The following is a 13,435-nucleotide window of genomic DNA, read 5'->3' as shown; positions in this document are numbered from 1 at the left end:
AAATCCATAAAAGGAATCAACTTTGAAATGATCAGAGCATTGTAGTTTTTTCTTTCAAAATAAATCTCACAAAACCCTTACTATGCTCTACAAAAGCAATTCTAGAAAAAGCCCTATGCAGTCAAGGTTCTATTATACTTGCCTAAATGGCATTTTTTCGTATTAAAAGATGCTACTTGCCTAAGGGTGGATTTAAATTAAAGCCACTTAAAAAAATTACTCTTAGTTAATTCCAAGGATTGCCTTTTGGAAGAGAGAGTTCTGCAACTTCTCATTCCATAGCATGCCTCTGTATGGGAGTCTGAACACTAGACTGCAACTGTTAATGCCCAGGATTAAAGACCTGGAATTAGCTTCAGGGCATATCTTCACTAAACCATTGTTTTTAGTGGATGTTTTCCCCCATTTTAAAAGAATAAATAAATCAACAGCCAAGATATAAACTAATCAAAGAAACATATCTTACCTTATCACCTTCCTGCTCTTCTCCATCCTCTTCAGAATCAGAGGCTGATGTAGAACCCACTTTAGTGGCACTTTTCCTTTTTGGTTCAGTCTCTTTTTTTCCTTCCTTTTTGTCAATATCTTTCCTTGGTTTGTCTTCTTCCTTCTGACCCTCCTCATCTTTTTTCAGCTGTTTTTTGGGTTGTTTTTCTTCTGGTACTTTTTTCTTGGTCTTATCCTCCTCATGAACACTAAAATATAATAAAAATTAGTTATCTTTCAGTCAGTGTCCATGCTTAGGCTTCATAATCCTTGTCTATACTGAGTGTACAATGGAGCCAAGTACTCTCAATAGCCAAAGGAGAAATGAATGTTTACATAAATGGCTTTATTAAAAAGCGTGCTTCCTCACTTCATCTTTACAAAAAATAGGTCAATTCCCAAACCCTTTTGATTATGAAGATATCCTTTAGAAAGTGGGTTTATCCCCTGTTGTTTCTGAATTCACAGAGACAAATAACAGTAATGTTTAATACTTGGGCCCAGCAAACACTTATGCATGTGCTTAATTGTATGCATATATGTAGACCTACTGAAGTTAGTGCAAGGAGTCAGTGAGACTATTCACGTGCATAAAGTTAAACACGTGCTTAAGTATTTGTAAATTTAGGGCTCATGAGATGCAAACTCCATCTTCTCATTTTAACTGACTTAAACCCCAATCCTGAAAACCCTTGCTCACATGATTAACTTTAAGCATGCGAGCAGTATCAATTACTTCAGTGGCCTGGCTTACACACTTAATACTAAGCACATGTATGTTTGCAGTAAATACTAACTTTTTAAACCAATTATACCAAGACATTTATTTAAGGCACATATCTAATGTAGATGCACATATGTCCTATAAACCTTCTAAAGAGAACTATGTAAGTTTAGAATATACAAATAGTTGACTATTCTTTCAATTTTTAGGATGGTTAAGAGCTAGTATGACCCTAATATAGGGCAAAAGGGATGTGTACATAGCACTATCCCATTTCAAACAGCACTTGGATTCCATGGTGTTCACTTGTGGGATTCTGGGATACAAACCTTAATAAAGCATCTGTAAAAGGCTAGTACAGGTTTTTTGCATGATCCTCCCTGTTTCTTCATCACAAAAATGAATATCTGGTATTAAGATATAAATGTACAGACAAACTTAACAGAAAATAAGGCTCTTTGAAGAAATTTTTCAAATTAGGGAGAAAAAGAGCTTTCAATCATGCCTGAGTTTGAGCTACCTTGGCATACTTACAGCTGATTTAAGTCTTTAGTAACTGCTTCATCTACCAAAGCAAGCAACCACCTATATCAAGTATCCCAGGAAAAACAGTGCTCAGGCACTCAGTGACACAGTTATGCTAGCTTCTTGAAAACAGCCATTTGATTTACAATATATAAAGAGATTATATATTAAAATCCAACTCACATGTCACTTTCTGAAGGACAAGGTGGTTTCACCAATTTGGGTCTTCCTCTTGGTTTTGGAACCTTTACTTCTGTAGCTAATGTTCAAATAGAAAGATCAGGTTAGTCTACAGCCTCTACCTGTTTCTTATTTAAAATCGACTATTCTCATAGCAACATCAACTGATAAAACAACATCAGAGAGATAATACTGAATGGGATTGATATGCTGACTATCACCTTTTCAGAGATTAGGTTAATAAATGAAATGAGTTTGGTGGTCTCATCCTACAGTATAGAAGATGATTTTCCTCATTATAGGCTATCAACAGGGCTAACTGCTATAGAACCATCAGGATGTTGTAAACAACAGATAAGGTGGGTTGGTAAAGCAATACGAGAGGCTTACATAACATGTACTTGTTATGTATGGCTATTGCCAGAGCCGTCAGTCATACATTTAATGGGAATATCAGTTCACAGTGTGTGACACTATAATGATACAGATATAGATGTATCTTGTTCAATTTTGGAGACTCTGGCACTCTCACATGTTTAAGTTACAGAGTATGAATTTTGATAATAGCAAAGTAGTGCAAAATGTCTGTTATGGAACTTTCAAAACTTCACTTGGGAGACTATTTCATACTGTACAGATCACTGTCAGGAAACTCCATTAGGCACCCAGAGATACACAGCACAAAGTTTTCTTAATTTCACCATATATTTACAATATGCTAAATAATTTCTCTACCTCCTTGGCACTTCTATCCTAAGTACCGCAAGATGAAAATATTGTGCACAGTACCACTTTAGATTAAAATCTGCAGGAGATGCTATCCTGCTGCCTCCACTGAACATGTTGCTAGGAAATGTACTTCCCAATATCTGAGATGCCACTGGAGTTAGTGTGCAGCATTGCTAAGCAATACATGCACATGACACACTAATGCCAGGGGATGGTGTGTTGCACATTGCCTAGCGATATGTTCCCCAGAGAAGGCCAGAAGGGTTTATTTAATTCCATCTGGCTTTTATATTGACTCCTTTTATTGCTTACATTCTATGTATAAGCATAACAGATAATATCTCTTATGTTCTAAACATTTTACAATTCATTTTAAGTTGCTAAAATTGTATGTTTTGCTAGGAGAGATTGAATTAATTTCTTAAGTCATCCGCACAAAGTCAAATATAACTTCCTAGCTTCCATACCAAAAAAACCCCTAAAATCAGTTAAACTATGGCTGCATTTAAAAAACCCCTTAAAACTTATGTTTTCATAATGCCAGAAAATATAAATGAGTATCAGAAGCAACTTATCTGTTGTCCACACTACAAGCTAATATGATGTATATAATTGCTCAAAGAACTATTTTCTCATGTAGTATTAAATTGTGAATTTTAAAAAGCTTTTACTTACAAGTATATTTACACAGTAAATATGACTTTTCACAAATTAAAAACTGCAGTACATTAAATCTGGTTATTTTCAAAAATAGAGCAGAAGTGTTAGCAATATTTTCATATTATACAGATTTCATAGACAATTCTGTTCTCTCTTTCACTTGTTTACCAAACTTTTCACAATATTCACTGCTTTTAATCTTCCTAAAAAAAAATCCCTTCAGTCCCTCAATTGTTTTTCTTACTCTTTTCTGAGCTCCCTACAGGTTTTCTTGTGTTCAGGTATCCAGAAATGAATGCTTTATTCCAGGAACACTCTTATCTAAGCTGCACAAAGAAATTACCACCTACATAATGAAAAGATAAAGCTTGTCTGTGAAGGCGACAGAGCTTTCTCAAGGGCTTGCCCAACACCGCAGAATGAACTCCCGAAGGAACAAAGGACCATCACAAATTTCAACAACTTCTGATCTTAGTACAAGGCACATTTCCTTGACTTTGCTTTCCCTAACATAAAGCAATGTGTGTGCGCACATTATATATATCCAAAATAAAAACCAAACACTTCATTGCACCTACTTCTCCTTTGGGAAAGAAAATGAGAGACCAAACTCATGGCAGATATTAGTTACGCTGCTTAATTCACTACTCAAAGATGCTCAGACACTATGGTTATGAGTGTGGAATATACAGAACAGAATTACACATGCAGCCCCCTACTAGGTCTGAGATGCTTTTGCACATCACTCTTCCTTATTTCCTAACCTTTATATTTGATTCCCCATCTTTGGGATATTTCAGTTTTGTCTCTGAAAACCTTTTATAAATATAGGTGCATCTTTACTGATGGTAACTGACAAGTCCTAAGTATTCATTCATACTGTTTTTTGTATCTTTTTTTCAGTTTGGTAATTTATAACATTTAAGATACAACACAAGTGTTCCTTTTTTCCCAGCATAATAAAGCCTGGTGAACTTTAATGAAAGGTGAAATACATCTAGCAGCCATAAGTATACATGCTTTTATTAATAGTCAGATTAAAGAATCTACAGTAATAATATTAGGTATTATTATATAGGACAGCAATCAAATGTTTCTATCTCTTATGTAGCATTTTTCATCAGTAGCTGTCAAAGCACTTCACAATCTTTAGTGTATTTATTCTCACAGTGGCGCATGATATGAAACAATTGTACTATTCCACTGATGGCAAATCATTCCAGGTAGATATTTAGTTTGTTACATGTCTTTTTCTGGAATTACACAGACACACTGGGTCCTGCTGCAAGTAGCACCTCAGTATACCTTATGCTAGTACTCTCACAACTAAACACAGATCCCCAGTAACTGATAGTGCTCTCCTCACCGCCCCCACAATCTTTTATTTTTTTAATTGTAGCCCACAGGTATGCGTTTGCAACCTGTTTTTTAAAAGTATCAGTTTTATAATCTTTGTGATAAAATATAAATCTTTGTAGCTATGCCACACGGCAATAACTAGTTCTTACCAGATACTCTATAGACAAGCAGGGTTCTGCAACAGTTGTGACATCAACAGCATGGGTGAGGGTGATATTTGTATCACAATGTAATAAATATATTAACTCAGAGGACATCACGAAGTCTAAGAGTTTCAACTATTATGTGCTGAACACTTCACTGTCTGATATTTGGGACATTCAGCACACAACCCGACAACTAAGCTGTTTTATACTTTGAGGTCACCTTTAGCATTAGGCTATGTCTACACTATCACTTATGTCACTCGGGGTGGGGTGGAATATTCACACCACTGAGCGACGTAAGTTACGCTGACATAAGCGGTAGCGTGCACAGTGCTATGTTGACGGGAGAGCTTCCCCTGCCAATACAGCTCATCACTCTGCTTGTAGGGGGTGGATTACTTACGTCAATGGGAGAGCTCTCTCTTTTCAGCATAGGGCGGATACATGAGACATCTTACAGCAGCGCAGCTGCATTGGTACAGCTGTAACACTGTAAGCTCTCTAGTGTAGACATTGCCTTAGAGAGCAAATGTGTTGTAATACTTCTTGTCTACAGAAATAAATTCTTTCATTCTCCATTAAAAAAATTAAATGAAAAAAAAATTAAGTCAGACTTATGGTGAGGTTACCTGCTGGTCTTCCTCTTTTAGGGCTCACTTTAGGAGCCGCAACTACTGCAGTTGTTGCTGCTGCCACTGTTGTAGCTGTTGCCACTGCTGCCTCCTCAGCTTCTGCTTGTTTTTCAGACTGTTTTAAAGGATACAATTCATATAATTAAAAATGATAATCTCCCTTCACCCCTGTTCTTCCAACTACTTCTCAGGGCTTGATTATACTTACGGCTAAATTGGCACTGCTGCAATCAATGCAGCGGTGTCCATTTAGTGGGTCTGGTGAAAACAAGCTAAGTCAATAGCACAATGCTCTCCTGTCGAGGTCTCTATTCCCCCTCCCTCAGAGGCAGAAGACAAGTTGACACAGCGCGGTGTAAACACCACTGTAAGTTATGTCAACTTCAATTATGTAACTTACAGCTTCAGTGTAGACCAGCCGTCATTTTTGCTCAGACGTAATATACACACCACTCAAAGAAGCTATAAATGCAGTAACTGTTAATGTTATTTCAACCATGACACACATGCACAAGCTGGGTATCATCTGAAAACACTTGTAATAAGTTTTAACAATTGAGGCTACACTTAAAATATAGTTGGTTTATCCATACTGCGATTACCAGACCATACAACCACCATTTTCAGATTTAAACAAAAACTACATATACATGAACACACACAGAACATTAGCCACTATATCGCACATACTCAGATAATTTCAGAGCAATAAGAAAAAGAAACGAGACTCATTCTGTAAAAATTAAGTCTTTGAAAGATTACTTACAATATACATTCTTTTACCGTTAAAGACTGCTTTTGGCACTCAGAAGAAAAAATTATGGGTAGGTAACTGAACTTTACCTCTTATTCTTCTCTGAAGTGGGTACCCAATGCTCGGTGATCCATTACAACTCTGTAATTAATTCTCCCTTATCTTCCCTACAGACACTTCCTTTTAAAAAAATAACCCTCTCGCTAGTTTCACAATATAGTAACAATGGGTGGAGCTATTCAGAGAACTAAATGCATCCCTAGTTCCCCAACTAACAGCCCAAACTGAGAAGATATCTATACATTCAGATTAATAAACATCAACGTATCGTGCCTGGAGATAGTGAATCTATCTGCTTATTAATTATATAAAACAAATGAAAATAAAGATTTATGGCAAAGGAAGATCCTAATGTAAGGGAAACCCAGGATTTCTCCATCTCTCTCTGCACAAATACCCCATAAAGGTGAAAAAGAAAGACTGAGAGAATATCCCCTCCAGCTGGAACTTAATGCAAGTTAGGATGCCCTGAATGGAGTTTCAGGGAGCACGAGGAGTCCATTTCAGAGAAAGTAAGTTATAGAAAGGTAGGTAGATTTTACTTTTCTCTTTTGTGGGCACCTGGTGCTTTATAATCCACGTACAGCTCGGATGTAATCATCTGTAAAACAAATCTCCACAAACAGGAGGGAAACTTAAAATAGCAAGAAAACAGAACCCAAAGGAAGAACAACCTACACAACTGAACCCTCAAATAAGAGTTGCTTGTTCATTCTGAAGGCCACATGCCTGACTGAGTGAGCCCTCACAGAAGGAAGGAAATCTCTGATGAACAATTTATAGACCTGACAAATTCCTGAATGTATCCATCTGGAAATAGTGGATATGGACACACTGTATCCCTTCTTAGGTCAACCACCTAATCTTAAAACATGCCTGATTTTCTCCAAAGGTTAGTTTTGTGTAAAAAGACTGTCAGTCATGACTACATCTACGTTTGCAATCTATATCCTTGTGTGGAAGGGCTTAGAACACGAGAAAGACAAATAACAAAACGCAACATCAGAACAGCAGGTCACCTAATGAAATTAATAAGCAGCAGGTTTGAACAAACATAAGGAAGTACTTCTTCACACAATGCACAACCTGTGGAACTTGTTGCCAGGGGATGTTGTGAAAGCCAGAGGTATAACTGGGTTTAAAAAAGAATTTGATACGTTCTTGGAGGATAGGTCCATTAATGGCTATTAGCCAAGATGGTCAGGGATGCAACGTCATGCTCTGGGTGTCCACAAACCTCCGACCTCCAGAAGCTAGCACTGGATGACAGGGGATGGGTAACTCAACAATTGCCCTGTTCTGTTCACTCCTCACTATCAGAAGACATTGGGCTGGATGGACTATTGGTCTGACCCAGTTTAGCCATTCTTATGTTTAAATACATTGGTTCAAATTAACATCATAATTTTTGGAGACAGAAAATTTTGGTGAAGGTCTAAGAATCACATCTGGAAAAAGTTGCATGTAAGGATTCCAGATGAATAAGGCCTTCAAACTTATTATTAACACTCCTCACTGATGTAACTATTAATAGAAAAACATTCTAATAGGAAATATGGGGAAGACTCCACCATATATTAAAAAAAAAACCAACAACAAAAAAAAACCAGGTTCAGCGATGCACATAATACACATAGACTCCAGATGTTGTCTCTGAAGAGATGTAGGTTTAAAGGATTAGGAAGTGTGAGGATAAAGGTGGAAGGAAAATACCGCAAAGCTCCTAAACAGTGAGACTTGGACTTTCAGGAAGGTAGGACTCATGTCCAGTCAAGAGCCATGTCTAGAAGAAACTCCATGTTATATAGCTCTGGTTGTCAGAAACAATGGGATTTTTGTTCTTTCAAACGCATCATGAGTACCAAGTTCTCAGAATGGATTTATGAACAGTTTCAAATTGTGAGCAACAAGTCTACATGCTCTACCAAGTATTCATGCTCTAGAAAGCAAAATATCTCAGGTTTCAGGCCAACTGCCTCCAGTGCTGATGGTCTGGGAATTTGAGGGGGTCCTGGACTAGAAGTTCCCCCCAGACCAAGAGGTTCAAAATGCTGGATAGCTATAGGAATCAGTGTCTAAACCACTACATTTCTGTTAACTACTTTAGGACTCAATTATTTAGTTTTTATTTTATGGGTCCAATCACCATGTGTTTAATCATTGGATACAAAGGCTAATTTTTTGCTTAAACATAAGTGGTTTTAATCATTAGATGCTTTATATTGCAGGCTCCTCACATAAGGGACTGCACTTAATGAGGGCTTGGAAAGCACCCAGTAGACACTACTGAACACAAAAAATAAATCTACAAAACTTCCTGCTGTAGTAGCAGAGAGCTTCCCTTGCTTTATTCAGGATTTTTTAACTTTACTTTCTTGTTCCAACCTGAAGTGTCAGTATGCCACGGAGGTCCAATTGTTGCTTTTCAAGTAAACAGCAGTAAACCCAGAGGGAGTCTTAAGAAGAGAAAGTCAGAACCACCTTCTTAAGGGTTTGCAAATCTAGGAAGTTGTGATTAACTTCATAGGACAACCATTTGCCTGAACTAAATGGGGCCTATCTGAGTTTCCTCAGGTGATGCAGAAGATAATCTGCTTCCTGATTCTGGAAAGTCCATTACTAAAAAGGAAAATTTGTAGAGAAGTGCATCCCCACCATAGAAAAGTTTCCACTTCTGGTAACTGTCGTTCAAAATGAATGGAATCATCAGAGAAAGAAATTGTGAAATCTCTCCCTGGGCAACTAGAACCATAAATGTCTAATAGAATACCCAGAGGTAGACCAGATCTTGAGGGGGTACTAAGGGGCAACTCTGAAAATAGATGAGGCGGCTGCGGAACTCAAGCAATGGGAAGAATCTTTATTTATTGACCGGTTACATCTCAGATGGGTATCAACAAGTCACCTGTTGTAGGTGGGGCTTCAGAGTTAACATCAGAGTTGTGAGAAAAACAAGGATCATGAGAGAAGCAAACAGTACTGCCAGGAACTGGTAATGCAATGTTGCAAAATGTATGTAGCATTGGTGGTCCAGGCAAACTGGTGCATGGAGATGGGATTCCTGGTAGGCCAATGAAAATTATGAGGAAATTTTTTTGAGACATCTCTGTATCAGAAAGGCCTGGACTCCATAAAGAAATGAGCCTTGCACACTGTTAATCAGCCTGGACAGAACCAGCAGTGGCACAAACTAGTCTGTTCTCTTTCGTACCAAGACGACTCTTGAATGAAGACCTACAAAATAAATTCTCCAGAAAACATAGCTCCTTTTTCCCCTCGAGAAATTAGAATGGCAACGCTATCCTTCAGTGTTTTTTTTTTTGTTTTGTTTTTTAACTGGCTCAGAGGAAGCATGGGTAACAGGATGGAAGATGATGGGGAACCTGAAAAACTTATTAAAAGACCCTGTGAGGTTTTTTTAAGCTTGATTTGGAAGGCTTAAACTTTGAAGAAAGCTCTGTTCTCAGTCCTTTTTTCTCTCTTCCTCTTTTGGAGGGCTTCTCTGGTCACAATACACAAAGGCATATTACTGAAAACTTCAACTAACGACCTCAGAAATGACAGAACAACCCTCAATCTACTAGGCTACATAGTCTCACAGATGTAAATACAGCTTTTTGCTGATGTCAGTCTGTGATCTGCCCCTTTGAAGAGATGGGGAGTGCCTTTTAAAAACACTGGTAGAGACTAGGAATGATGAGGAGCAGAGGAAAGTAGAGCTGGTCATAAGCACTCATGACTGAAGCTCCCTGCTTGTGCAGTAATACTCTTTCAGGTTTAAGTCCTTATTTAAGTAGTTCTACAGCTGTACCACAAAATCGCACACTCAAAGACTACATCTATATTGCAAATAAAACGTGTTCTCAACTTGGATTAGCTAACCTGAGTTAGCTAACTTGGGTTAAAATAGCAAAGACGACACAAACTAAGTTAAAAGCCAAGTTGTTAACAGCTCAAGTTAAAGCCGGAGTTCAAAGTAGAGTTGCCATGTCTTCACTGCTATTATAACCTGAGTTAAGAATATACTTTTTTTTTTGGCAGTGTAGAAATACCCTAAGAAGAGAGACTTGCACAGAAAACCTTAATTATGCGATTTAACTTTTGAGGGCTTGACTTAATACAACCTTAAATACACTTTTAAAGAGTTGGGAATGTAATTTCCTAGGTTTTTTTTTTTTTCCTTCAGAAAAAAAATAAATTACATTTTGTGCAACAGCAACAGAAGTTTTATAATAGAAAGAATTACACAACTAGTGTTATACTCTACCCGTACAGAGAATAAAAAAATAGAGCATTTGCAGAATTGAGTGAAAATATTATTTTCATTACTATAACCTTTCACTGTCTAAAGTTAGATGGTAAGAAAATTGACTGTGTTGTGTGAAGTGCCTACCACATTTTTGGCACTGTAAACATTTTTACCTTCTTGTTCTTGGTTACTCCACCCATGGAGTAGAGCTGAATTTCTAAAAATAAAACTGGACACAGCTTATACTATGCAGAATTAAAGCACATAACTGCTCAACAACCTGTTTTGAACAGCGAAGATCAAAATCCTCAATTTACACTGACTATAAACATGTCAACAAGCACCTAGCGCAAAGAACAGGCACTCTCTTTTATGGAATAACTAAACAAATCTTTAAAAACATGATGAGATCAGTTGATTTGGGAAAGGGAGTAGAGAAATGGCACCTACTTACATGCAGCTATTAAGTATTAGCATCAGAACAATCTTTAATGAAACAGAGATGAAGAAAAAACCAAAACAGGGGAGGAGTTATCAGAGGAAATCAGTGGCATTCCATCACGTAAGAACAAATTGTGAGGCTCAAATTTTCGACTAGATTGTGAAACCCTTACTTTTATTGGTGACTGCTCACAAATAGTTTCATTGACTTTATCTGGTCTACTTGTACAAATAAGTGCTTACCAATATGAATTCAAATGACAAAAAACCTACATTAATGCATTAACACAGTTAAAGTTGCTTCATAGTATGTTGTCCCCTTGTACAACATTGAGTTGAGTAAAACTCAAACCTCTGAAAACCAGGAAATACAGTTAAGGTTGCCCATGCAAACTAAATTGTTCCCTTTCAGTAATGCCCAATTAACACACATACTGATATTCTGCCAGCAGTTGCTGAAATGTACACGCTCTTCTCCACCTTTTACAGTCCATTCACTCTCACTCATAGGATTCCATCTTTCCACCTCACATTACTAAAGGACCACCAAAAAAAAAAAAAAAAGGAAGAGCTGGCCCATGCCCTCTTTGAGAAATGCCTCAATATGCACAAACTCATGTAAGATTCAAGAGGTTCCAGATCCTAGCATACACACACCCATACTTAGCCAACTACCCAGAAAGAATACCATGTGAACAATTTAAGAACTAATTCACAGACTTTTACAACCCCCTTAACACTTATAGGATACCATCTCAACCTACACTTTCACTTCACCATCATTAAAACATTTGAATTCTTCCATATTCCACCTCATTGCTGACAATACCCTTTGTAATAAAAGCCTTATGTCCTGCTACTGACATAACCTACACAATTCTGCATAGAAATAATGCCTAATGCAGCTTGAAGGTACACATGCAACTCTTCCTTTTCCTCCCACAAGACGAAAAACATCAGTGTCAGTGTAGAATCCTGTGACTAACTTAGTCTATAAGGTGCCACAGGATTCTTTGCTGCTTCTACAGAACCAGACTAACACGGCTACCTCTCTGATACAGTGTCAGTGTGTTCATCAATAAAAACAGCATCAACACGATCCCTCCAACTACCCAGGCAAGCATAAAGTGGTTGCACAGAAACCCTCTCATTTATTTTTTCTTTACTGGAGAGAGTGCACTGTAATCCTTCCAGGCTGCATATTTACGCAAGCAAATAAGTGAACATGTTCTTAAATACTGTTCACAATTTGGGGTCCCCAAAGACTTAGTTGATCAGTTTTTACCCAAGGTAGTGCATGGCACCCAATGAGAGCATTTAGACATTTTGAGCATTAGCTTTGTGCAAAAAAAGGCCCACTAGAAACTTTTTGAAAAATAGCTAGTACTTCAGGACTTGTATCTCCACAATTCCTGGCTCAAATGACCCCAAATTTGGGTTGCTCACCCTAACCCAGAAGTCATGACACACCCTTAACTACAGTAGCACTGCCATGCCACTATAATAAAGGAGCCACAATGTAAAAAAAGATTAGTCAGTCTCATCTCTCTTGCTTTCTCTGATCTATATCAGTGCCAAGGAGATAGATACATATTGAAGACATTCCTTAGATCTAAAAAACTTAAATTTGGTACACTGTTTTTGTGTAAGCTTCCAATGAAAGGGGACTTTTATGGACTATGGGATTTACTCAGTGATGAGCTGCCAAAATCATAACAACCGGTTCCCTCCTCACCCCAGGAGGAATCATGCCCCGCCCCCGCCGACTCCTGCCCCAACCAACCCCCCGTGTTCCTTGATGCCCCCCCCCCAGGGACCCCGCCCCATCCACCCCCCTTCCCTGTACCCTGAGTACCCTCCGCCGCCCCATCCAACCCCTCCTCTCATTCCTGATGGACCCCCAGGACCCCTGCCCCATCCAACCCCCCCTTCTCTCTGTCCCCTGGCTGCCCCTGGAACCCTTGCCCCTGACTGCCTCCCACCGCCCCATCCAACCCCTGTTCCTTTCTGGCTGCCCCCAGGACCCTGGCCCCCGTTCAATCCCCCGTTCCCTGCCCTCTGACCCCCCACCCCCAAACTCCCCTACCCTCTCTCCAACACCCCCTCCCTGCCCCCTTACCACGCTGCCTGGACGTGGCTGGGCCGGGACAGGAGTCGCGCGGCCGGAGCCGGAGGATGCGGCGGGAGCCCAGCGGCTGGAGCCAGGTGGCTGGCCGGGTGAAGCCAGGGAGGGCTGCTGCCAGAGCTGGAGCCGGGCAGCCGGGGCCGCCGCCACGCCCAGACCCGCGCTGCCGGAGCCCGGCGCCCTAGCAAAGCACCAGGGGCGGTCGGGGACGTGGGGCCGGGGAGGATCGCGGCCAGGGATGGGGCGGGGACGCGGGCCGTGCGCGGCCGGTGAGGGTCGGGCAGGGACCCGGGCCGGGGGAACGGGTGGCCAGGCAGGGTCGCGGCCGGGAACGCGGGGGACGACGGGGAGACGCGGCCGGGAGG

The 13,435-nt window shown here is 39.7% G+C and overlaps 1 protein-coding gene across 3 annotated transcripts in view; it reads right to left on the bottom strand.

Annotated features, from left to right (window-relative positions):
- PSIP1 (PC4 and SFRS1 interacting protein 1) overlaps window positions 1-13,435 on the bottom strand; it is a 61,794-nt gene that overhangs the window by 23,494 nt on the left and 24,865 nt on the right. For all 3 annotated transcript variants that reach the window (XM_039544128.1, XM_039544130.1, XM_039544129.1), the window contains exons 8-10: window positions 5,439-5,556; window positions 1,919-1,994; window positions 467-695 (exon numbers count right to left, since the gene is read on the bottom strand). In XM_039544128.1, coding sequence (XP_039400062.1) covers window positions 467-695; window positions 1,919-1,994; window positions 5,439-5,556 — 423 coding nt within the window. The remainder of the gene's footprint in view (window positions 1-466; window positions 696-1,918; window positions 1,995-5,438; window positions 5,557-13,435) is intronic.

Source organism: Mauremys reevesii, linkage group 6, assembly GCF_016161935.1.
Source record: "Mauremys reevesii isolate NIE-2019 linkage group 6, ASM1616193v1, whole genome shotgun sequence".
NCBI lineage: Eukaryota > Metazoa > Chordata > Testudines > Geoemydidae > Mauremys > Mauremys reevesii.
The sequence above is the reverse complement of the archived record's forward strand: the minus strand, read 5'-3'. Positions and strand labels throughout refer to the sequence as shown.